Consider the following 27,460-nt stretch of genomic DNA (forward strand, 5'->3'; position numbering starts at 1 on the left):
TCTTGTGATCACAATTTAATTTTTCAAGCGATATCAACATTGAATGTCTCAATCTTCTGTTATCTAATAAATAAATAAATAAATAAATAATTAATTAAATCATACACTGCTCACCTTTTTTCAATCGTCATGTCTCAAACATCATTCTATAATCATGCAGGCATCGCAGTCCCTTGAGCTGGGTGGCAGTAAAATTAATCATATATTTGGAGTTCTGATTTGATAAACATTCATTTGGATATTAGTGACAGACATGTTAGCATGTGAGCAAGTCCCATGAACATTTTTACAAAAAACAAAAAAAGAAGAATAAAAAATCAATCGCTCATTCACAATCCAGCAGCATAAATGCTATATTATGTTATGTCAAGATCACAAGAAAATTAAGTTGTGATCATGACAAACAAGACAAAAAAAAAAAAAAAAAACCCTAAGGTCTTTTAGGGTTACCATGTTAGATCTTACACAACACCAAGAGCTCAGCTGCAGAAGAACTATATAGAGGGAAAAAAATATAAAAGGAATACACCAGGTTTAATTTAGCTCAATCAACATCATTTGAGGCATCATTTTGTTTACCACAAAAATAAATTTCTACTTGTCCCTCCTTTAAAAAAAACAAAACTGGGTTACAGTGAGACATTTACAATGGAAGAAATTGGGGCCAGTCCGTAATCTTAAAAATACTCGCTCTCTCAATAATATAGAAACAACACGTAAACAATATGTGTGTTAACATGATTTTAGTGTGGAAAAAAAAAAAAAACACTGCTTACTAACCTTTTCTGTGCAAAGTTATATACAGTTTTACAACTTTATTTCCATGACAATGTAATGGTTTAAACACTGTAATAATGTTTTAAAGTATTTACAGCTGAAATAATATATGCATTTTAGGATAATTGATTAAAGTGCTTTTATAAAATTATAAGCTTCACATTTTTGTCCTTAAACTCTCAATTTTTTAATAAAAAATAGGGAGTCAGCATGAATTTTTTGTGCTAATCAGCATAACTGTGATGTTGATTGAGCTCAACTTGAATTCTTTTAAATATTCTTTTATTCTTTTACATATTCAGACATATGTTGTGTTCCACTTTGCCAATTGTCCCACTTTGTAATGTTATGAATTAAACTCTCATCCCTTCATCTCTCTCATTGTTACTGCTTAATATTTAGACGGTGTGAATGTGAGGTTGGTTGGTGGTCACAGTCGCTGTGCTGGTAGAGTGGAGGTTCTTCATAGAGGTCAGTGGGGAACAGTGTGTGATGATTTCTGGGATTTGGCTGATGCTGCAGTGGTGTGTAGAGAGCTGGACTGTGGAGAACCTGTAGATGCTCTGAGTGGTGCTCATTTTGGACCAGGATCAGGACAAATCTGGATGAGTAATGTCATGTGTACTGGATCTGAATCTACACTGAAGAAATGTGGGTCAGGAGGATGGGGTAAAAACACCTGTGATCATAGTAAAGATGCTGGAGTCATCTGCTCAGGTAAAGTATTTTACATATTCAAATTCATATCTTTGTAAGATTTTTTGTGCTTCCATATTGGCTTAATTTTTAAAGAAGTTGATTTTAAAATGTTGACTTCAATAATAAATAAATTTCACATATATATATATATATATATATATATATATATATATGTATTGTGTGTGTGTGTTTACATTATTTATTTATTCATTATAAGACTAAAAAACAAAAAATAAAATGGCTTTTACATACAAATCATTATCTTGAAGCACCATAAATGAGTCTTGCTTTTGTTGATCTGTGTTGTCTCATTTAGAAGTCAGGCTGGTTGGAGGTTCTCGCTGCTCTGGGAGGTTAGAGATACTTGATGATCAGTCGTGGGTTTCAGTGTGTGCTGCTGCCTTTGACCAGCAGGATGCAGAGGTTGTGTGTAGAGAGCTGGACTGTGGGGCTCCTGTACAGGTGCTGGGAGAAGATGCTTTTGGCAAAGGAGACGCTCAGATGTGGACACAAGAGATTCAGTGCAGAGGAAATGAGTCTCAGATTCACCTCTGTTCAACATCACCATCACATGAAAACAACTGTTCACATGAACACAGCATTGGTTTGCTGTGTACTGGTAAGAGTTCAAAGTACAACAAAGCTCATTTCATTTCATTTAATTTCTTTTATAACATTTTACATTTACATTAGCTTTTTCTTTTACATTCATAGACATAATAAATGTGAGGTTGGTTGGAGGTCACAGTCGCTGTGCTGGTAGAGTGGAGGTTCTTCATAGAGGTCAGTGGGGAACAGTGTGTGGTGCTGGCTGGGATTTGGCTGATGCTGCAGTGGTGTGTAGAGAGCTGGACTGTGGAGAACCTGTAGATGCTCTGCATGGTGTTCATTTTGGACTGGGACCAAAAGCGATTTTTAGGATGAAAAATGCAGTGTGTACTGGTTCAGAGTCTACACTTAAGAAATGTGGATTCATGCAACCAACTGAACCTGGTGTGTGTCTTGATAAGAGTGCTCAAGTCATTTGTTCAGGTAAGCTAAAGCTAAAAATCCTGTCTTAATGTACAGAACAATTGCACCAAAAGCAGTCATAATTTCATTTTTCATGACCATTTTCCACCTTTTTTTGACCACATGAACTGTTAAGTTCAGACTGTAATAATCAGGGACCTTGTTAAAAATAAACTTTAGAAGCTTGTTTCTAACTCTACATTTTAATGTAATGCTCTGAATGGATTCATTCATAGATACTGTTGACATGAAAATGTGGGCAGATTTTTACAGAAACTATAACTATTCGCTTTTTTTATATATATATATGAGCCATTTTTGTAGCTTACTTTCAAGGCCTTTTTGGAATGGGACATTTTTTTGCTGACATGTATAATATGTTTATATAGTAAATATCTTTTATTTCAGAAGTTAAAGGAAAATATAATTTCTCATTATATGATTGATTATTGAAATTCTATAGCTTTAAATTTTGTTCTTTCAGAAGTCAGGCTGGTTGGAGGTTCTCGCTGCTCTGGGAGATTGGAGATACTTGATGATCAGACGTGGGTTTCAGTGTGTGCTGCTGCCTTTGACCAGCAGGATGCAGAGGTTGTGTGTAGAGAGCTGGACTGTGGGGCTCCTGTACAGGTGCTGAGAGAAGATACTTTTGGAAAAGGAGACTCTCAGATGTGGACACAAGAGATTCAGTGCAGAGGAAATGAGTCTCAGATTCACCTCTGTCCAACATCACCTTCACTTGAAAACACCTGTTCATATGAAGATGATGTTGGCTTGGTGTGTGCAGGTTTGAGCTTTTTTATTATTTTTTTTTTATATAAACTGAATTCAAATTTAATGTTCCCAAAATCTACACTAAATATTAGTTAATTTTAGCATAGTTCTCTCTCTCTCTCTCTCTCTCTCTCTCTCTCTCTCTCTCTTTGTGTGATACTTTTTTCCTTATCCTTTCCTTTTGTCCATATGTCTTTACTCCCTCTTTATTCATTTTATAGACAATATGAGAGTGAGGTTGGTTGGTGGCCACAGTCGCTGTGCTGGTAGAGTGGAGGTTCTTCATAGAGGTCAGTGGAGAACAGTGTGTGATAATTGCTGGGATTTGGCTGATGCTGCAGTGGTGTGTAGAGAGCTGGACTGTGGAGAACCTGTAGATGCTGTGGGTGGTGCTCATTTTGGACCAGGATCAGGATCAATCTGGACAAATCGCAGTTTATGTACTGGATCAGAGTCTACAGTGAAGAACTGTGGATCAGTAAATTGGGGTTTTTATGACTGTGATCATACAAAAGATGCAGGAGTCATCTGCTCAGGTAAACTGCTCTAAACCCTGCCCTATTTTTATATCACTGATGATCCACCTGCTTTAAAAGGATAGTTCACAAAAAAAAAAAAAAAAAAATTCCGGCATCATTTACTTATGACTTTGTTCTGTGGAGCACAAAATGTATTTTATTATTAATTATTAATATTTTATTTGCATTATATTAAAAGGAGTGCCAGGATATTCTGTAAAATTCCCTTTTTTGTATTCAATGAAAGAAAGTCAGATGATTTTGGATTGACATGAGATTGAGTAATTTGATTATTTTACATTAAAGAGGTGTTGTGTTGTAGACGATTAATGACAAGAATAACACATTTAAATAACAAACAAAATTGAAACGTTTGTTATCTCTTGCTACTTCAGGTGTCAGGCTTATTGGAAACTCCAGCTGCTCTGGGAGGTTAGAGATACTTGATGATCAGTCGTGGGTTTCAGTGTGTGCTGCTGCCTTTGACCAGCAGGATGCAGAGGTTGTGTGTAGAGAGCTGGACTGTGGGGCTCCTGTACAGGTGCTGGGAGAAGATGCTTTTGGCAAAGGAGACGCTCAGATGTGGACACAAGAGATTCAGTGCAGAGGAAATGAGTCTCAGATTCAACTCTGTCCAACATCCTCAATCAAAAACAGCTGTTCACATGATAAATACCAGGGTCTGTTCTGTGCTGGTGAGTTAAAAGAACATGAGAGTAATATCATATCTTTTACTCATAGGGTGCGTCTCAGTCAGCTCCCTAGTTCAGTAGGTCAACACTGACCAGGGCGCCAGCCATTTTACTCATTCACCAATCCTTTGAGTGCACTGGAATGTTCACTCCTTAAAAAAATCCCACAGTGTGCTCCAAAAACCAGATGCTCACTATGTTCCCTTAATGGAAAATCTGAACTACAATATCACACTAACCAACACAATATCAACAAAATATCATGACATGCCATAGAAGATTCGAAAAGACAAATCGTTATTTAATGAAAAGTCAGCATAAACATCAGTAGATAAGTAGTGAACAGTCTAGTTAATATTTATAATTAAAATTTGGCTAAAATGTTGCTGAGATATACAACAGTGTTGGGCCCGTTACTTTAAAAAGGTAATTAGTTATAGTTACTTGTTACTTCTCACAAATAGTAACTGAGTTAGTAACGGAGTTACATCATTATAAAAGTAACTAATTACCAGGGAAAGTAAATATTGCATTACTTAAAAAAAAAAAAAAAAAAAATTAATAAAAAAAAAAATATGTCAAATAACTTGGATGCCCCTAATATTAAATATAATGCTAAAAATAAATTATTCCTGATCCGACTCGTGACTCATGAGTCCGCTCTTGCTTACTACATGAAATCTCTCTGTACTGTAGGCCTACTACTATACGTGTTGGTAGCCATTAAAGGAAACGTAGTTTCATATTTATGTTTAAATAGTCCTATGTTATGTTTTAAATTCATCTATTTGATTATAAAAAGTGAACAGCATGAGTAAGATAGAATACACTACAAGATGCGGAATATATCGGGAGACATGGAGTGGGTCAGACATGATTTTGACCACTTCATTAAGTTTTGTTTTGTAGAAAGCCTTTCTTTGAAGTGAATTTCGTTTTATAAAAATTGTATCTTAATTTTAATCAATGTTTCATCAACCAATTGCCTGGATTTAATGAATAAGAAGCAAATATAGCAGACAATATAATCATGACATGGAGGCGCCGGCGCTATGAACGTGAACTGGAGCGCGTCTTATAGGCTAAATGAACCGAAACTCAGCGTATAGGCTGCTTACCTCACAGTCAGACATGAGAAAATATCTATAGAAAGTTTGAAATATCTACTTTTAAACGAAATAATTAAAAACGAAATAGGCTACTCTCTGATTATGTAATTCGAATGAAATGTGCATTCTCTCTGCGCGTCCAGTTGCCTATGCGGAGATGAGAGTCAGCAATGTCAACTTCATCTTTGCAGCCAACACTGATTCAGAAAACATTTCTTTATTAATAAACAATTAAAATGTCTCCTTGCTGTTTTTGTCACATTCATAATCATTACCTTTGCCGGTTTATTCTCTCCAGTATTTAAGAAATGAAATTAATATAAATATGATTAGTCAACTAATGGCTTAAATGAACAACAACTAGTCGACTAGAAAAAAAAAAAAATATTTTACATATTTTCGATCCAGCATGTCACAAAGGGTATTCTGGTTTGAGCTCGCGCTCCGCTCGCATGCTCACAGACACACACAGAGCATCGTACATTATTATCAGTTTAAAATTATATTTGTGTATGACTAACCCCAACACACACCAGAGAAAAAACTTTGCAGGTCCTATGGCTGAGAGTGAGCCTACTCGGATGAAACTTCAGTGAGCTCAACTATAGGAACGCGGCATTTTTTTTTTTTTTTTTGTCAGTTGTAACGGGAGAAAAAAGTAATTCGTTTAATTACTTGTTACTGAAAAAAGTAAAGCCGTTAGTAACGCCGTTTATTTATAACGCCGTTATTCCCATCACTGATAACAACAATCAAAGTATATTTCATAACATACATTGAACAGCATAAAAAATGTCAGAAAGATATCGGTCCTGTGTGTTGTTGATAAATACCAGTGGTGACATTTTACGACACAAGCACCTAGTCATGTCATCAGAAATTGAGTAATCAGTGTCCGAATGTGTATTGAGCCAGTGTGCTTCAGTGCCCGAATGTGTGTACACAATATACTGATACGTGAACTAGTGTGCTTATGGCGATGCACCCAGAGTCTCTGTCTGTATTTTTCTGTTACTTAGATAAAAAGAATGTGAGGTTGGTTGGTGGTAACAGTCGCTGTGCTGGTAGAGTGGAGGTTCTTCATAGAGGTCAGTGGGGAACAGTGTGTCATCATGGCTGGGATATGACTGAAGCTGCAGTGGTGTGTAGAGAGCTGGACTGTGGAGAACCTGTAGATGCTTTGGGTGATGCTTATTTTGGACCAGGATCAGGACCAATTTGGATGTATATTGTGTTATGTACTGGATCAGAGTCAACACTGAAGAACTGTGGGTCACCAGGATGGGGCATACATGGGTGTACTCACAATTATGATGCCGGTGTCATCTGTTCGGGTAAGTAATTTAACTGATTACCCATGAATTTGTTGTGACATAAAGAATATTTTGTTTGGAAAACTGTAAATGTTTGTATGGTTATTTTATTTAACTATCAAGCATTTGTTTCTGTCTACTGTGCTCTGTCATTCCTGTAATATGAATGTCATTCCAGGTCATAAAGCTTCCAGACTCGTTAATGGATCTCACCTCTGCTCTGGGAGGTTAGAGATACTTGATCAGACGTGGGTTTCAGTGTGTGCTGCTGCCTTTGACCAGCAGGATGCAGAGGTTGTGTGTAGAGAGCTGGACTGTGGGGCTCCTGTACAGGTGCTGGGAGAATCTGCTTTTGGAAAAGGAGACGCTCAGATCTGGACACAAGAGATTCAGTGCAGAGGAGATGAGTCCCAGATTTCATTTTGCTCAATATCATCATCACACAAACAGAGCTGCACCAGTGAAAATAATGTGGGACTGATCTGTTCAGGTAAATTATAAATATGCAGTGTCTCTTCATTTGATATGTCTTCTCTGTCAGCTGCATACTTTATTTTAACTTCTTTATTCAGGTTACACAGAGGCCAAACTGAATGGCTCAGACTCTTGTTCTGGAAGAGTTGAGCTTCAGTTCATCAATAAGTGGGGCACAGTGTGTGATGAAAGTTGGGATATGAGAGCTGCCAGTGTCATCTGTAGACAGCTGAATTGTGGGATTGCTGTGTCTGTTGTGGGATCAGACTGGTTTGGAGAGGGAAGTGGTGAAATCTGGGCTGATGTGTTTGATTGTGATGGGAATGAAACAAAACTCTCTGAATGTTCCATCTCTTCATGGAGTCGAGCTGAATGTTCTCATAGACGAGATGTTGGAGTCATCTGCTCTGGTAAACTTGTTTGACACAGAGAGCATGATACTGGAAAAACTCTCTTTAATATATAAACACTATTTCACAATGTTCTAACACATTTCTTATTTTAGTAAAACATAAGATCTTCTCTTAAGGTTCCTCTCTAGCTGTTCATGACGGTCTGGTGCGGTTGTCTGGAGAGAGACAGTGTGAGGGGGAGGTGGAAGTTTCCATCCATCGGGTCTGGAGGAGAGTTCTGCTGGACTCCTGGAGTCTCACTGAATCCTCTGTGGTCTGCAGACAGCTGGGCTGTGGCTCTGTGCTGAACTTCTCCGGCTCCTCTTCATCCAGTCCTGAACACAGTCATGAGTGTGTGACGGGCTTCCAGTGCTCTGGGAGTGAAGCTCATCTGGGGAACTGCAGCTCTCCACAAACTCTCAACTGCAGCTCCACACAACAGCTGTCAATCACCTGCCTTGGTGAGAAGAGCAACATCTGGGCAGATTCTTCAGTTGTTAGTGATCACTGATGTGTTTTTCTTTCTCTGAATATCAGGTCGTGGGTCCATCAGGCTGGTGGGTTCTGGGGGAGACTGTGCAGGGAGGCTGGAGGTTTTTCACAGCGGCTCATGGGGGACAGTGTGTGATGACTCCTGGGATATTAAAGATGCCCATGTGGTGTGCAGACAGCTGCAGTGTGGAGTGGCCCTCAGTATCCAGCAGGTACCAGCCTGGTTTGGTCCTGGTTCTGGACCCATATGGCTGGATGAGGTGGAGTGTGAGGGGAATGAGACGTCCCTGTGGAGCTGCTCTTCTCCAGGCTGGGGAAAACATGACTGTCAACACAAGGAGGATGTAGGAGTCGTGTGTTCAGGTAAATAGTAGGGGTGTGACGAGATCTCATGAGATTAAAATTTGACAAGATTTCTTCATCGTGAAAAGCTGTCTCATGATTGCCATGTCGGAGTGTGAGGGTGAAATTAGGATAGAATATGCTACCACTACATTTACGTTACGCCTCCACTGTCATTTTGATTTTTATAGAAAACCATTGAATTCAGTTGGATAACGGTCGCTTTAATTCCATTCAGCTCACCCAACACGAGCAGCAGAGTCGTATGTAGTTCAGCAGGAATCAGAGTTCACTGACAAGGCCATGGCAGAGGATTCGTTTGCGCAACATAGCCTAAAAAGAGTCTGATCTTACGCCCGTTTCACACATACTCCATCTGCAGTGCGTATGCGGTGCGTTTTTATTTTTTTTTTCTGTGTTAATGTTAACGGATTTAGCTTTCACAGAATGCGCACTCAGCACCACCGCTCCCTATTCACAGAGTACGCGCGATAACGCTAGCGCGAATTCAAACTCGATTTCAATACCCCGCATTTTGAAAGTGGCTTGCTGATGCATGCAAATATCTCCCAATATGAAAGCTACCTTAGGCTGGACTGTGTAGTTGTAACCATCTCTTAGGTCTGTATCGTGCTTGAAGAAAAATGTGGTCACTTTTTGACCTTTGAATATTAAGAGAGTACTTTGATTATGGTTGCACTTACAGTAGTGTTGCACTAAGACTAAGAGAAAACTGTCATTCATTTTTATTTATACTGTTTTTATTTCTATGATGAATTTGTGGAAAGGAATTTGGTTAGGATGTCAAAAGTTGAAGAAGCTCATAAATCCTGTACTTACAGTAGACTGAGTATTCTGGCAGATCCAATTGTGGCCGATAGGGGGTGTATATGCTTATGTTGAGAGGGAATTTACCTCTTGACGAAAAATGTTCTGTCCAGTTGGATAGCCAGCTCGCGATTGTCGATCCTGTAAATATAATACGAGCAGTTATTAGTAAAACAACAATCCTGCATTCTCCTCTCTGTGTGGTTGTTTGATCTCAAGTTACCATAGTACTGTTCTAAGGTCTGAAGAGACTCACATGAAATCATAGAGGAGAGAAGCCAGTGAGTTGAGATTAAAACATTTCTAATGCACCTGCAGACTATTTTTCTAGTCATATATTTCGTCGAGGAGTTTTTTTTTTTTTTTTTTAAATTCTGTGTAAAAATCTCGTCTCGTTCTTGTGAACTCAATCTCATGTCTCATCTCGTCTCGTCACACCCCTAGTAAATAGTACTCAGTTGTAAAAAAATTCAGTTACATTCAGTAACATTTAAAATCTAAATTTCATCTTTTAAAATATTTTTAATTGAATCTTTTTGGGTTATTTCAGTCATTTGTATATGTAACATGGTTGAAATGAATGAGGTTGGGTAAGTGCTGATATAGCATTCATGTTTTCATCTAGAGTTTAAAGAGATCAGGTTAACTGAGGGCTGTGAAGGGAATGTGGAGGTTTTCTACAATGGATCCTGGGGTAATGTGTGCTGGAACCAGATGGACAGAGACACAGTGAGTCTGATCTGTCAAGAGCTGAACTGTGGAAGATCTGGTGCTTTTTCCAATTCTATACCAAGACTGGAATCAGCTCGTAACTGGCTGGATGAAGTGAAATGTCGACCACATGATTCAAATCTGTGGCAGTGTCCATCTTCACCCTGGGGACAGAATGACTGTGGTGAAGATGAAGTGGCCAAACTCACCTGTTTGGGTAAGACTGATATATTTTCCATCTCTAAAAATACAACAGTAATCTGTTAACATTACTCAGTGTATATATATATATATATATATATATAAAATTAGGGCTGTTAAATTTAGCACGTTAACTCATGCGATTAATTTTTTTGAGTTTAACATGTTAAAAATATTTAACGCAGCATACATTTTTTTTACCATCATCTATTAGCTAGCATTACATTGTATGTTCACGCTCTTATTCATGCAAATGCTTTTAAACCATTCAAGCGTGACAAAAGAGAACTCATTGCGGTACTGGCACACTGTCTGTGAATCTCCTGTCTGTATGACACACACACAACTCACAAGACAGAAATCTACTGAAAAATGGCATTCCACATTGAGTCCTCTTTTGCACTTGAATGGATAAAAACACAAAATTATGCCAAAATGCTTGATAAACCTGCTGTTGTCTGTCATTAATGTTAATCGAAGAAATGCTCTTGACTAAATAACTTTTATAGCTTTAATAAGGATTAATCTGTATTTAATTTATAATTTATTCAGTAAAGAATGTTTTTGATAGAATTTCTGTATATTTCCTACCTGTTAGATCAAATGTTTAAAATATACTGTCTATGTTGTTTCTACATTGATATAGAGATGTAATGTGAAATTATTACAATATAAAATATATATTAAAAACTTTAATGTTAGGTGTGATTAATCACGATTAAAAAAATGTTTTTTTTTAATCGATTGACAGCACTAAATATAATGTTGAATTAATTTGTGATTACAGAACAGGAGAGTCATGAGTCTCCAAGAAGCTATTTGTCATGCTCCACATCTCCACATCAGAGACAGTGTTCAGGTAAGTTCATTTGATGTAGAAGAACGTAAAAATCACAACAGCCATTTGTCATGTATGCATGTAATATTGTTCTGGAGAACTAAGAGGATTTAATGTCACACACCACTGTAGGTGTCGCTGTTCTGACAGAACTCTGTTGGCCAATAATGTTTCTACTTGTCTGTGATTTAGAGCATGTTCCTCTCAGACTGAGTGGAGGGGAAGGGCCGGTGCTCTGGGAGGACTGGAGGTGTATCATAACGCTGTGTGGGGCTCAGTCTGTGATGATCTGTGGGACATCAGCGATGCTCAGGTGGTCTGCAGGCAGCTGGGTTGTGGAGCAGCACTGAGGGCTGATGGGAATTCAGCCTTTGGTGCTGGTGAAGGTGTTGTGTGGCTGAACAGAGTCGAGTGCAGAGGGAATGAGATTCACCTGTGGGACTGTCCTCTCTCCCTGAAGAACCACACTGACTGCTCCCACAAAGAGCACGCTGGACTCACCTGTGCAGGTCACAGTAAAACACCGACCAATATTAAACATTTTTAGATCATTTTAGTGCTAGTTTAGTATTTGTGTATTTGCATGTTTGAATGTGTTTGTGTCTTTTTTTTTTTTACAGATTTGTCAGTGTCCACTACTCCTGCCACAACAACATCATCTCCTCCTCCAGTTTCTCAGACAGTGAGCTCAACATCAGTCACTCGTCCACAAACTCCTCCAGCAGCGTCTCTCTCTGTGCTTGTGATTGTACTGGGAGTTGTGCTCTTACTGCTCTTAGTGCCACTGCTTATACTGATTCAGCAGAACAGAGTGATGAGGAGAGGTAGGAGAGATCCAGAGACTGTCATATTGTGTCTTATTCAGTGTGTGATCAGTCATGTGTTGTGAACTGACAGCAGGTTTGTCTCTCTACACTCACAGCTCTCTCTAAGAGGAGACACAGGAGCACGACTGAGGCCGTTTATGAGGAGATTCATCACAGACCCACTAACAGACACAGTCTCTTCACTCAGAGGGGTGAGTAAATGTCATAATGTCTGATTTGTGGAGATCAACAGGGTAATCAGTTTATTCAGAGGGTGAGTGGAGTAAATCGCATCCATTTGTACCTTGTTTGTATCACTTGTAGTAAATGATATAGGGTTAGTGCTATATGATCCAAATGATATGGGGATTTTGGCTGATTTGTGATTGTGAACGTGTCTGATGGTTCTACTCCATAATAGGAAGTGCCCTTTCTACTGAACAGCATTCTGGGTATGAAGATGCTGATGAGCTTCTTTCAGGTTAGAGGACTGAAATAGAATTATGTTACCTTCTACATACAGAAAAGTATGTGTGTTTAAATGATTAAAAACATTCACTTAAGTTATTTTAGAAGACTATAAATTATATAAATCATTCAGCACATAATTCAGATAAGGTTTTATTATTATTATTAATATTAATAACAATAATAATAACAATAATAATATGCATGTATTTTCTTTTTCAAAAGCAAAATCTGCAGTAGGAATGAAGACTGACTACTATGATGATGTCACCACCACTGAAGGTTTGTTAACTGATCACAGAAATTCACTTAATTTAATCACCTATTTGGCCTGTGAATTAGTTTCTGTTTATTCTCTTTTCCTTTTAAATAATTTAGAAGAGCAACAAAACACACCAGAGAATTATGATGATGTAATCAATGCTGAACGGAGACATCATGCTACAGGTTTATTTCTTTTAATTCGACAGGTTTTTCATATATATATATATATATATATATATATATATATATATATTGTGTGTGTGTGTTTGTGTATTTAATTATACATATGTACAGTTTCAAAATTCTAAATTTTGTCCATTAATTGATGCATTTAATTTTTCATTATTTTGTTGTATGACTCAGCAGAAAACTATGATGATGTCGTCACTGTACGGCAGTTCTCCAATGATAAAAAAGGTGTGGGTTTCAAATTATACACTTCTACATTAGAACATTTTTTTCTTTATTTTTCATCAAATTATAGTAGCATATAAAGTATGAAGACTTTTTTCATGTAATTAATATTAGACACATTTATATCAGAGGGTGTTCAAGAGGAGTATGATGATGTGAAGAACGTCGGGGAATATTTGAGTGACACATTTTTAACAGAATTATTTTGGTTTAGCCTTTATAATAGCTTTATATTATCAATTCATCTTGTTCTATCATCTTCTGTTGTCACAATAGCTCATTTAAATGGACTGAAAACATTGTGTTCGTTATAATACTTTTTAAAGCATGTTGATACATGAATTTGCTCTTGTTTTCTAATAACAGACTATGACGATGTGGAGGAAGATCCAGGAAAACATGGAAGGGCTGTATAACTCAAACCACACACACCGCCTCAAATCAAAGTGTTTAAGTGGTCTGAAAAGTGTTTAAGATCATCCTATAAACTGTATGTTTTACCTTCAGTCCAGCAATGTTTTATATTGCACTTTGTATTGAAATCTTCTAATTCAGCTATAATTTCTGAGAAAAACAAATGCATTGCTTTGAAATGTTTTTTTTTTTTTTTTTTTTTTGCTATACATTTTATGAGTTCTTTATCTTTAAGCCGCCAGCACCATTTTTAATGTAGACCCACTGCTGGTGGACTTTTATATTTTATTAAAAATTGTTGGAATTTACTTTTGGAAATAAGTTTACAAACAGCAGCTGTGAGAAATTATCAGAAAAGCATGTTCACTTTATGTCCTGCCAAAGGAGTTTCTGACTGTCTGCACTGTGAGCTGAAATCTTCAGTGTTTATAACAGCTTTTTCAAATAGAGACCCTGTTTGTTTCATACATTAGTTTTAGATTTGCTTCCAATTTATAACACATTGTTTTTTTGTACACAAAAAGCAAAAGTTCAATACATTTATGCGAAACATTGTTTTGTTATTAACAGATTGTCCTTTATGTCTCTCTTTCTTAGCATATTATTAACACCCAGTGCTCCTCAAGCCAGGGTCATTGTCAGTGTTTGTCATCTCTTCTCTGCAGGTGTCAGACTTTGTGTTTCCCACATTCACTCTCATGACACCTGGGTGACTTTGTCAGCACTTTAAAGGGGACCTAATATGCAAAATTCCCTTTTATATGGTGTTTGAACATAAATGTGTGTTGGCAGTGTGTGTACACAACCACCCTTTAATGATAAAAATCCACCCACTCATTTTTTTTAATCCCCATAAATCATAAGCAGTGTCTCAGAACAAGCCGTTCACAGATTCTGTACAATGTGACATTATTTTGTACAGGCCCTGCCCACGACTGTTGACGGACACTGCTGTGTTAGAATAGACACCGCCCTGAGCGAGTTGTACACAGTCCACCATTGTCTTGACGTCGGAGCAGCTGTAGCGACAAGAATGTCTCGTAAATGATTGAGGTGTTTTGTTTTTGGATGTAAGAGTGAACATTAGTTATGGTAGAAATGAAGTATTTCGAAACTTTGAATCAATTTAGGTAATTGATTCGCAAAATGATTCACTGTTTTGAAGCATCCGAAGTGCCACATGCTGGTCAGAACAATGTAAATGTAACGAAAACTCAGCTCAAACATCCATGAAATCAGCTTTTACAAAACAACTTCAGTGGTTCTTTGGGGTGGTTAAGGTGCTATATAGCACCACTGCCGTACAAAGAACCTGTTAAGTCCATTTAAAGGTTCTTTATGAGCCAAAGAACCACTGTTGGTGCTGTTTAGCACCATTTTTGTTGAAGAAATAAAATGCGATATGGCACCTCTTTTTACATAGCACCATTTGACAAAGGTCACCTTTAAAGACAGAGCACCTTTAAAGATATGGTGCTACATAGCATCAAAAGTGGTTCCCCTATGATTACGAGCCAAGAACCACTTTTAGTGCTATATAGCACTTTTTTTTTTTTTTTTTTTTTAGAGTGATACAACTCTTCATTTTATACTGCAAATTTGTCATTAAATGTCTACAAATGTATAAAACTGATCCAAGATCAGGTAAAAACCATACAGACACTAGTTCATGGCCCGTAATGGCGAACTATTGACATTTTTCGAAACAGTTGTGATGTAAGAAAGCCTCATTTACTGAAATCACATGACTTTGGCAGTTTAATATGAGCTCGTAACTGCTGATTCAGAACAAATGATTTTCAAAGGTTTTGAAGCCTCACGAAGCGTGTTTCAAAAGCATCCATCACTAAACATAGCAGTCTTCATTTATTCCCAACATCTGATCCAGTGAAGACGCAGTGGATTGGTGTTATTTTTGAAGGGAATTTTCCACAGATCTAATATACACATGCGATTTCTGTCCCTGCTGCTTACGTTCACAATCATAACAGACTGTGTTTATGTGAACATTGTGTTTTTGAGATAACCTTGTGTGTATTTGGCAGTTTAAAGCATTAGTTCCCCCAAAAATTACATTTCTGTCATTAATCACTGTCCCTCGTGTCGTTCCAAACACTGTAAGACCTTTGTTCATCTTCGGAACACAAATGAAGATATTTTTGAAATCCAAGAGTTTTTTTTTTTTTACCAGTGGACAGACCTATGGTACTGAAAAAGGTGGGTTTTTGTTTGTTTGATTTTGTTCTTTTTACACCCTATTTCTTTAGGGTGAAGACAAGTTCAGATAAAATGTTATTTTATTAGCTTAAAGTTATATTTAAGATCTTATGTTGTGCGTGCGTGTGTGTGTGTGTGTGTGTGTAGTGGATACACCAGACCAGAGAATTATGAAGATGTCATCATGAATGGACAGTAATGGTAATGGGTGAGTCACACAACTTCATTTTTAATCTACATTTTTTCTAAGATATGTTGAAAGTACTTTTCTACCATTAATGAATCATCATGGCTTCAGGTTTAATCTAATAAACTCTTTTAAGAATATCTGATTCATTATCTTGATTGCTGCAGTAAAGGCTCAGAAAGCTGCAGAGCTGGACAGTTCTGAGTTTGACGTGGTGTTCAGCGCTGCTCATATGCTCAGGTGTGTGTGTGTCTGTCAAACATTCACATGGCTACATCTGCACACTTTTGCGTCAGGCGGATTGCAGGTGGATTCTACTTGTTTGATCATCACTGATCATCCTCTGGGGGTTTATTTTGTGATAATGACCAGCTGACTGTACATTATTCTGCTTATTCCACAGTTGCTTGCCAAACATGGACATATTGATTTTACTTTATTTTTTAACAACTAAGCTAATTAATTATTCTATCTTGTGTTGATGTGAAAAGAGGCAGCAGAGTATTATGAGAGAAACTGAAGTAGCACTAGGATGTGGGAAACTATTTCTCTGGGTCAACTCTCATTACACAGCAATATTAGAACATGATTAATGCCATGATTAGCAATCTCAATCATGCATTACAGAAAGGCTAAAGTAATGTATATCAGTAAAATTATTATTATTAAATATTGGGTTCATCATATACTTGTTATAATAATAATAATAATAATAATAATAATAATAATGTATTCCTGTATGTTCTTAATTTACAGGTTATAGGAGTTAAAATAATGTTTTTATAATTATGGGCTCATTAACAAATACATGTTTGTTATTATTGTTATATTGTATATGTTATATATCAAATACTTCTTGTTGATTATCATTATTTATGTATGCATAATAATATTCATAATAACTTACAGGATCTAGTGATATGTGTTTGTCCATAGACAGGCCAGTCTGAATTAGCAGACTTTTTACCAAAACATTTTACTACAATTTAATGTCTGTTTGACCAAAAATCATTCCGACTTATAAGGTTATTATAAGAAATATAAGAAATATTATAAGATTATAAAACATATTTTATATATATATATATATATATATATATATATATATATATATATTAAAAGAAAGAACTGAACAATTAGTTCCAGTAAGCGTTCAGCGAGACGCTCTCTCCTGTCAAGACAAGGACAAGACGTTTATCCGCTCTTTACTTGAATGTGTTTTGCTGCCCTCTATTTTTAGTGTTTTGCTGCCACCTTGTGGGTGAGTATCGTACACTGCCACATTCAATGCACATAAACATTGCCCGAGGCTGCTAAGTTCTGAGTGCTATAGTGAATGAAGCCTGATTTATGGGTTTTTCTAACAATAAACATTAAATTTATAAAATGAAATAATAATAAATAAACTATGCTAGAATGGGTAACAGGGTTGCAAATTTAGCTTTAATTAATTTGGGATGAAAGTGATGTTTTGTCATAATTAATAAAATTCAGTCCTGAAAATTAAAATATACATTTATAAAAATATATATATTCAACATTAATATATATTTGCTTGTTATAATGTTTGAACTGAGCAGTTATCAGTGTTTGTACCTGTAGCAGGTGTTTGGGTCTGATGCTGAATATAACATGAGATGCTTCCTCTCTCTGAAATCTTCAAAGTCTCCCAAATTATGTGTGACTATATTTTACCTCTAACGTGTGTGTGTGTGTGTGTGTGTGTGTGTGTGTGTGTGTGTGTGTGTGTGTGTGCGTGTGTGCGTGCGTGTGTGTGCGTGTTATAATTCGCTCAAGCTATCGGCACAGATGTAGCTGATCTTCAAGCAGAAGGAACTGGATGGAATATTCTGAATGATCAATCCACAATCTGACATGTGATGCAGTCTGGAATCATAACCACACCTTGTTCATTCTTCTGGTCAGAGGAGGACTGGTCCCCCAACTGAGCCTGATTCCTTCAAGACTTTTTTTTTTTTTTTGGGAACACATATAAACTATTAACTACGACTTTTCTCTCAAACTCGTAATTTACTGCTTATTAATAGTTAGTAAGGTAGTTGATAAGTTTAGATATTGGGTAGGATTAGAAATGTAGAATAAGGTCATGCAGAATAAGGTATTAATATCTGCTTAATAAGTACTAATAAATAGCCAATATTCCAGTACTATGCATGCCAATAAGTAACTAGTTAAAAGACCTTAAAATAAAGTGTTACCTTTTGTTTTTCTCCATTTCTGTCACCAGTGGAGTTTGGGTTCCTTGACACTGTCACCTTTTGGCTTGCGTAGTTGGGGACACTTAATATTTAACAATATTATTGATTTGACTGCACTGACACTATCAGACTGAACTGCTGGATGATGACATCAATGTTTTCTGCTTTATTGCTTTATTGAACTCCTTCCATAATTGAACTTCACACAGTTATTGAACTGAACTGAATCAGCACTGAACTGTTGTATTTCTAGAGCTGCTTTACAGTAGAATTGAACTCTGTTTGCATCATTGAATCATTATTTCCTGCTTTGAAACAATCTGTATTGCATACAGCTCTTTGTAAAGGTTTAAATTTTTATTTATTTATTATTATTATTATTATTATTATTATTATTATTTGCAATGTTGAAGTGTCAGTTTTTGCATTCATTTTATTAGTCAAACCTGGACACAGAGAAAGACATTTTGTTACACATAACATCAAAATTGAACAAAAATGAACAGGAATGCTTTATTAATCAACTTGATTTCCTGATTGCCTCTTATTCGAGTCTTCTGGTTCAATTGTACCATACTGTTATACAGCCACACCAGTTAATTCGTATAATTGTGTGTGTGTGTGTGTGTGTGAGAGAGAGAGAGAGAGAGAGGAATTGGAAGCAAACAGAATAATGAATTAAATATGAAGTATCAGGATTCCTTGAAAAGAAACTTTAAATGTTTATTTGAAACGAAATATTTTGTAACATTATAAATTACTGTCATTTTAAACAATGCGTCCTTGCTGAGTAAAATTTTGTTTCAAATAAAATCTTACTGACCTCAAATCACGACTGTTCAACTTTAAACCACTCATTCACTGTTGTTTCTCTGTATCTCACTTAAACGTGTATGCTAAATAAATAAATGAAAATATACTTATGTATATGTTTCTTTAACATATTTGCTTGTTTTTTTTGTTTGTTTGTTTTTTTTCTCAGTCTTTCTCACTTTAAAATTTAAGATATATATATAACATGTAGTAGAGGAATTTAAAATATTATTTTTATTCATCAAGTGTAATGTTTTTTTTTTTTTTTTTAAACATTAAATCAAGTGATCTGTGATTTTATAAGACAAATCACTTATGCAAGTGTGGTAAACATTGTAATTGTTCTTCTAAGTAGCTTTAGACAACATAGGCCCGGTTTCACATACAGGGCTTAGCCTAAGCCAGGATTAAGCCTTAGTTCAATTAGGATATTTCAGTAGCTTTTAGAAACGTACAATAGAAAAAAAAAAAAAAAAAAAAACATTTCTGGTGTGCATCTTCAGACAAAACAATGCAAGTTGCTTTCAGTTAAAACAGCTCAAACATGCGTTTTAGTCTAGGACTAGCTTAAGCCTTGTCTGTGAAACCGGGGGATAGTGTCACATTCTGGACAAGAACCACTAAAGTTTGGAGAGGAAGAGACCATATGACTGCCATTTAAAACCAACCACAGTTAGTTTATACCAGGGGTGGCTAACGTTGGTTCTGGAGAGCCACAGTCCTGTAGAGTTCAGCTTCAACCCTAATCAAACACACCTGAACAAGCTAATCAAGGTCTGAAGGGTTGCTAGAAAGCTTTAGGCAGGTGAGTTTTTATCAGGGTTGAAGCTAAACTCTGCAGGACTGAGGCTCTCAGGACCGACCTTATATATAATGTTTAGGAGAGGGTTTATTTGAAATATGTTATGCCATTTTCTCACATGTTATGCCTTCTTCATCTTCATCTTTATTTAGTATCTGTTTCACTGTTCACTATTTTAATGTGTGAAATACCACTGATGCTATCAAAGCTACGTTTTCTATCATTGTATCTGTGGAGGTTCATTTATTTAATTGTTCAAATATACAGTGTTAGCCTGTGGAAGTATAAATGTGCAAAACAAGGTGCTTTAGCAGAAATGTAGTTCACTGGCTCTCTCTGCTGGTCACAAGGTGAACAACATGCTCATCTTCACTGAAAATTATGTTTGTTTGTTTTTTTTTTTTTTTTCTGGGTCATCTAAAAGAAAACACTTTTGTGCAATTAAATAAATTTCACATTAGTTACAGGAATTATTTTGAGATATAGATAAAATGTTTCACAAAATTATTATTTTTTTCTGCCTTATCATTAGTGTAATAAGGGCTTACTTGTGTGCTGTGCTCTTAATAAACATTTACTTAAATGGTTTTGTAAAAGAGTATTCATTTTGGTTTATTACATGTTAATGTCATGCTAACATATGTATACACTAATAGACAGTGTTTAGGACATTCACAGTTAGTTATCAGCGCTTTTATCTCGTCTCTGCAGGTGTTGGGCTTTGATGCTGTAAATAAACTGGAGAGTTTCCTGTCTCCTGTAAGTCAAATGAGTGTGTGTGTGTGTGTGTGTGTGTGTGTGGAGGAGGAGGAGTTCATCAGCACTGACAATTTTTATATGGAGAAAATCATAAAAGCCTTGTCTGATTTGTCACTGAAGTTGTTTGATGGTTTCCTCTGTTGTGTCTAATAAGGTAACAGCGAGTGTGATTGGAGGGTGTTGGACCTCTTTCTCTCTCATTAAGGGGTGTGAGAGGATGCCTGTACTTCTGTATCATCAGTGCGGAGAAGCTTGAACTGGATGTTGAATTAATCAAGCAGAGAGAGATGGAGAGATGCCTGACACTCATTTTACTGACTACAGTTGTAAAACTCATCACAGCTGGTAAGTACACATGAAGTTAAAGAGATTAAGTTATTTTTAGGAATGAAGGTGTCAGACTGTTATTTAATCACTTAAAATTAAACTATACTGTAATGTGTTTTTTATGTCTGTGTAAACGCATTGTCACAATATTTTAAATGTACTTCTGTGTTTAACAGGCAATTTTTCCTTTCTTTCTCTTTCGCTCTCTGTCTTTCTTTCTCTGTTTCTCCCAATTATAAAGAGCCATAAATAAATTTTACATGATGGTCTTCTTTTTATTCATTATAATATCATTATCAAAATAATGTTATTATTTGTTATTTACAGAAACCCTAAACGGCTATGTATTATTATTGTGTTTTTGCCTTGTTGTCTTGTGATCGCAATAATTTTGCACGTGATATCAACATCGTAAATTTTGTCTCAATATTCTGTTGTCTCAAAAAAAAAAAGAAAAAGAAAAAAAAAAGAATCATACATTGATCACCTTTTCTCTGGTTGCAAATTCGTCATGTTTCAAACATCATTCTATAATCATGCAGGCATCTCAGTCCCTCGAGCTGGGTGGCAGTAAAATTAATCATATATTTGGATTTCTGATTTGATAAACATTCATTTGGAAATATTTGTGACAGACATGTTTGCTTGAGTGAGTCCCATGAACATAAAAAAACAAAAAAAAAAACAAGGTAAAATTTGCTAATTAACAATCCAGCAACATAAATGCTATATTATGTAAAAATCTCAAGAAAATGAAGATCATGAGAAACAAGACAGAAAAAAAAAAAAAAAAACCCTAAAGGTCTTTTAATGTTACCATATTAGATCGTACACAACACCAAGAGCTCAGCTGCAGAAGAACTATATATAGAGGGGGAAAAATAAATATAAAAAGAATACACCAGGTTTAATATAGTTTAAGCTCAGTTAACATCACTTTGTTTACCACACATTTTTTTTTTTTTCTTGTCCTTCCATTAAGAAAAACAAACAAACAAACAAACAAAAAACATTTACAATGGAAGAGAATGGGGCCAATCTGTAAACTTTAAAATACTCGCTCTCTCAATAATATAGAAACAAGACGTAAACAATATGTGTGTTAACATGATTTTAGTGTGGAAAAAATTACTAACCTTTTCTGTGCAAATTTATATGCAGTTTTACAGCTTTGTTTCCATGACAATGTAATGGTAAAAACCCTGTAACAATGTTTTACAAAATTTTAGGATAACTGATTTAAGTGCTATTATAAAATTACAAGCTTCACATTTCTGTCTTTTAATAAAAAAGAGGGAGTATTGAACTCTGAATATTCTTTTAAATATTCAAATGTATGTGTCCCATTTTGCCAGTTGTCCCACTTTGTAATGTTATGAATTAAACTCTCATCCCTTCATCTCTCTCATTGTTACTGCTTAATATTTAGACGGTGTGAATGTGAGGTTGGTTGGTGGTCACAGTCGCTGTGCTGGTACAGTGGAGGTTCTTCATAGAGGTCAGTGGGGAACAGTGTGTGGTGATGACTGGGATTTGGTTGATGCTGCAGTGGTGTGTAGAGAGCTGGACTGTGGAGAACCTGTAGATGCTCTGAGTGATGCTCATTTTGGACCAGGATCAGGACCAATCTGGATGGGTCTTGTCATGTGTAAGGGATCAGAGTCTACACTGAAGAACTGTGCATCATTAGGATGGGGTAAAAGCAACTGTGATCATACAAAAGATGCTGGAGTCATCTGCTCAGGTAAAGTATTTTACATATTCAAATTCATATCTTTGTAAGATTTTTTGTGCTTCCATATTGGTTTCTAATTTTTAAAGAATTTGATTTTAAAATGTTGACTTCAATAATAGATTTCATATTTATATTAGTTTTGTGTGTGTGTGTGTGTGTGTGTGTGTGTTTACATCATTTATTAATTAAAAGACAAACAATATGTACAATGTACAATGTACAGTGTACATATTTATGTACAAATCATTATCTTGAAGTCCCATAAATAAGCCATGCTTTTGTTGATCTGTGTTGGCTTATTTAGAAGTCAGGCTGGTTGGAGGTTCTCGCTGCTCTGGGAGGTTAGAGATACTTGATGATCAGACGTGGGTTTCAGTGTGTGCTGCTGCCTTTGACCAGCAGGATGCAGAGGTTGTGTGTAGAGAGCTGGACTGTGGGGCTCCTGTACAGGTGCTGGGAGAAGATGCTTTTGGAAAAGGAGACGCTCAGATGTGGACACAAGAGATTCAGTGCAGAGGAAATGAGTCTCAGATTCACCTCTGCCCAACATCACCATCACATGAAAACAACTGTTCACATGAACACAACATTGGTTTGCTGTGTACTGGTAAGAGTTTAAACTACAACAAAACACATTAATTTCATTTTATTATAACATTTTAAGTTTTTCTCTTACATTCACAGACATAGTAAATGTGAGGTTGGTTGGTGGTCACAGTCGCTGTTCTGGTAGAGTGGAGGTTCTTCATAGAGGTCAGTGGGGAACAGTGTGTGGTGCTGGTTGGGATTTGGCTGATGCTGCAGTGGTGTGTAGAGAGCTGGACTGTGGAGAACCTGTAGACGCTCTGAGTGATGCTCATTTTGGACTGGGATTAAAACTGTTTTGGATGAAAAATGCAATGTGTACTGGCTCAGAGGCTACACTTAAGAAATGTGGATTCTTTAAACCAGTTAATCCAGATGAGTGTCTTAATAAGAGCGCTCAGGTCATTTGTTCAGGTAAGCTAAAGCTAAAAATCCTGTCTTAATGTACAAAACAATTGCACCAAAAGCAGTCATAATTTTATTTTTCGTGAGCATTTTCCATCTTCTTTTTACCACACAAACTGTAAAATTAGGCTGTAATAATCAGGGACCTTGTTAAAAATAAACTTTAGAAGCTTGTTTCTAACTCTACAATTTAATGTAATGCTCTGAAAGGATTCAGAATTTTTTGACATGAAAATGTGGGCAGATTTTTACAGTAACAATAACTATATGCTTTTTTCTACATGAGCCATTTTTATATCTTACTTTCAAGGGCTTTTTGGACTGGACAAAGTTGTGTTGACATTTAATATGTTTTCAAGTAAATATATTTTATTTTAGAAGATAAAGGAAAATATGATTTCTCATTAAATGACTAATCTATTGATTATATGACTGACTCATTGTTGAAGTTCTGTAACTTCAAATTTTGTTCTTTCCTGTGTTGCTCTTTCAGAGGTCAGGCTGGTTGGAGGTTCTCGCTGCTCTGGGAGGTTAGAGATACTTGATGATCAGACGTGGGTTTCAGTGTGTGCTGCTGCCTTTGACCAGCAGGATGCAGAGGTTGTGTGTAGAGAGCTGGACTGTGGGGCTCCTGTACAGGTGCTGGGAGAAGATGCTTTTGGCAAAGGAGACACTCAGATGTGGACACAAGAGATTCAGTGTAGAGGAAATGAGTCTCAGATTCACCTCTGTTCAACATCACCATCCCATAAAAACACCTGTTCATATGAAAATGATGTTGGCTTGGTGTGTGCAGGTTTGAGCATTTTTTTAATAAACTGAAATCAGTTAATGTTCCCAAAAACTACACTAAATATTCATTAATTTTATTCTCTTTGTGTGATACTTTTCCCTCATTCTTTCCCTTTGTCCATATGTCTTTACTCCCTCTTTATTCATTATATAGACATTATGAGAGTGAGGCTGGTTGGTGGTCACAGTCGCTGTGCTGGTAGAGTGGAGGTTCTTCATAGAGGTCAGTGGGGAACAGTGTGTGATCTTTTCTGGGATATGACTGAAGCTGCAGTGGTGTGTAGAGAGCTGGACTGTGGAGAACCTGTAGATGCTCTGGGTGGTGCTCACTTTGGACCAGGATCAGGACTAATCTGGACAAATAAAAAGTTATGTTCTGGATCAGAATCTACACTGAAGAACTGTGGATCAGTAAATCAGGGTGTTTATAACTGTGATCATACAAAAGATGCAGGTGTCATCTGCTCAGGTAAACTGCTCCAAACCCTGCCCTATTTTTTAATTCACAGATAAACCACCTGCTGCAAAGGGATAGTTCACCAAAAAATGAAAATTCAGGCATCATTATAGTGTCTTTTCAAACCTATATGACGACGCTCTGTGGAGCACAACATTTATTTATTTATTTATTATTTTACTTTCATTATATTGAAAAGCGTACCAGGATATTCTGTAAAATTCCCCTTTTTATGTTCCATGAAAGAATGAAAGATGATTAAATAAAACAAATAATTTAATTATTTTACTCCTTTCACATTAACAAACTTTGTGGAAGAACGATAATGACAAGAATTACAAAGATAGCAAACAGAACTGTAACATTTCTTATCTCTTGCTACTTCAGGTGTCAGGCTTATTGGAAACTCCAGTTGCTCTGGGAGAATTGAAGTTCTTCATGATCAGTCATGGGTTTCAGTGTGTGCTGCTGCCTTTGACCAGCAGGATGCAGAGGTTGTGTGTAGAGAGCTGGACTGTGGGGCTCCTGTACAGGTGCTGGGAGAATCTGCTTTTGGCAAAGGAGACGCTCAGATGTGGACACAAGAGATTCAGTGCAGAGGAAATGAGTCTCAGATTCAATTCTGTCCAACATCCTTACACAAAAACAGCTGTTCACATGATAATTACCCAAGGCTGTTCTGTGCTGGTGAGTTAAAATAATATGATAGTAATAAACCTTTTACTCATAGGGTGTGTCTCAGTCAGCTCCCTAGTTCAGTAATCAGAACACTGACCAGGGCGCCAGCCATTTTAAGGGCCTCAATCACAAAATCCTTTGAATGCACTGGAATGTTCACTCCCTAAAAATCTGACAATGCACTCCAAAAACCAGATGCTCACTATATTCCCTTAATAGAAATTCTTAAGTGCAAAACAAATCGCACGAGCCAACACAATATCAGCACAATATCATCATGACATGCGATAGAAGACAAACCTTTATTTAATGAAATGTCAGCATAAACATCAGTAGATAGGCAGTGAACAGTCTAGTTAATATTTATAATTCAAATTTGGCTAAAATGTTGCATACATATAACAACCATCAAAGTATATTTCATGACATACTTTAAACAGCATTTAAAAAAAAGTCATAAACATATTGGTCCTGTGTGTTGTTAATAAACACCGAGTGACAACAAAGCACCCAGTCATGTCACCAGAAATTGAACATTCAGTGTCCGAATGTGTAGTGAGCCAGTGTGCTTTACCAGTGCCTGAATTTGTGTACACAATTATATGTGAACTAGTGTGCATGTAGAGATGCACCCATAGTCTTTATCTGTATTTTTCTGTCACTTAGATAAAAAGAATGTGAGGTTGGTTGGTGGTACCAGTCCCTGTGCTGGTAGAGTGGAGATTCTTCATAGAGGTCAGTGGGGAACAGTGTGTCATAAATCCTGGGATTTGGCTGATGCTGCAGTGGTGTGTAGAGAGCTGGACTGTGGAGAACCTGTAGATGCTCTGAGTGATGCTCATTTTGGACCAGGATCAGGACCAATCTGGATGAGTGGTCTTTTATGTATTGGATCAGAGTCTACACTGAAGAACTGTGGGTCAGCAGGATGGAGCATAAATTCCTGTACTCACAATTTTGATGCCGGTGTCATCTGTTCAGGTGAGTATTTAACTGATTGTCCATGAATTTGTTGTGACTAGGGATGTAACGATATTATCAATATCGTGGTATAGGGTTAGGGTTTGGATGATAGCAAAATTGTCTTGATATTATCGTGGTCACATGACTGTATGAAACGATATGCCTTCCGGGCAAAAAGTGTAATTCTTTTCAGCCTGGTTGCGAAAACCGTTCTGGTGCGATGGGTGGGCGAAGTGCGAGGAGCGTATCCTTTAATAGAGAATATTATAGCAACGAATGCACTGAAAAGCCCTCGTGCTACTCATATATGTCAGATATCGAGAGAGAGAGAGACTTTTTGAGACTTTTCTAAAGTGTGTTCTAAACTGAAGAAGCAGTAGCAGGTCATAATCCACACAAGCTCTTGAAATTATAAAATTTTTTTCACCTCTGGAGTAAGGCAAACCTAACAAAACGTATATCAGACAGAAGATAAAAGCAAGAGGTATATTAAGACAAAAAAAAGAGAAAAAACTGAAACAGTACAGTCGGGAGAAGAACTGGAGGAAAATTGGACAAAACAGAAGATACTGGAATCAATTCACATCCAAATAACAGGCAAGACTGAGTCTCCATCTACACTGTATTTAAAACTCCATCACATACCCACAGACCATCAAGAGTGCAAAGGACAAGAAAGCCTATAAATACAGCCTGCTGAAGAACAACCCAGAGACTCTAATGGCAGACGTTTCACAAAAAGGGGACAGAGCCATCATCACTAATCTGCTCCTCTACACAACAGACTGTAATATTTGACACACAGTAATCTGTAAATATTACAAAAGTTACAGAAAACTGGGCATCTGTAATGGCAGACAAATTCAAATGTATGAAGAAAATGACATTAACAAGGCATTTCTAACTGTAAACATCTACCATAATGGAACCATAATGTTCCAGGAGACTGAAGCATGCCTCAGCTCTGTCCAGGCAAACTTTACC

At 36.6% G+C, this 27,460-nt stretch overlaps 2 protein-coding genes across 2 annotated transcripts in view; both read left to right on the forward strand.

Moving 5' to 3' along the window:
- The window catches only part of LOC127511429 (scavenger receptor cysteine-rich type 1 protein M130-like), a 264,217-nt gene that overhangs the window by 94,428 nt on the left and 142,329 nt on the right, over positions 1–27,460 (forward strand). Inside the window, exon 12 of the mRNA XM_051892237.1 lies at positions 12,671–12,727. The gene's annotated coding sequence lies outside the window, so the exon portion shown is untranslated. The remainder of the gene's footprint in view (positions 1–12,670; positions 12,728–27,460) is intronic.
- LOC127511433 (CD5 antigen-like) lies at positions 1,827–26,543 on the forward strand. The gene is made up of 7 exons (XM_051892240.1): positions 1,827–2,095; positions 2,191–2,508; positions 2,972–3,274; positions 3,483–3,797; positions 4,175–4,474; positions 26,180–26,248; positions 26,536–26,543. The coding sequence occupies exons 1-7, from the start codon at positions 1,978–1,980 to the stop codon at positions 26,541–26,543; spliced, it is 1,431 nt and encodes a 476-aa protein (XP_051748200.1). The 5' UTR covers positions 1,827–1,977.

This window comes from Ctenopharyngodon idella, chromosome 4 (assembly GCF_019924925.1).
Source record: "Ctenopharyngodon idella isolate HZGC_01 chromosome 4, HZGC01, whole genome shotgun sequence".
NCBI lineage: Eukaryota > Metazoa > Chordata > Actinopteri > Cypriniformes > Xenocyprididae > Ctenopharyngodon > Ctenopharyngodon idella.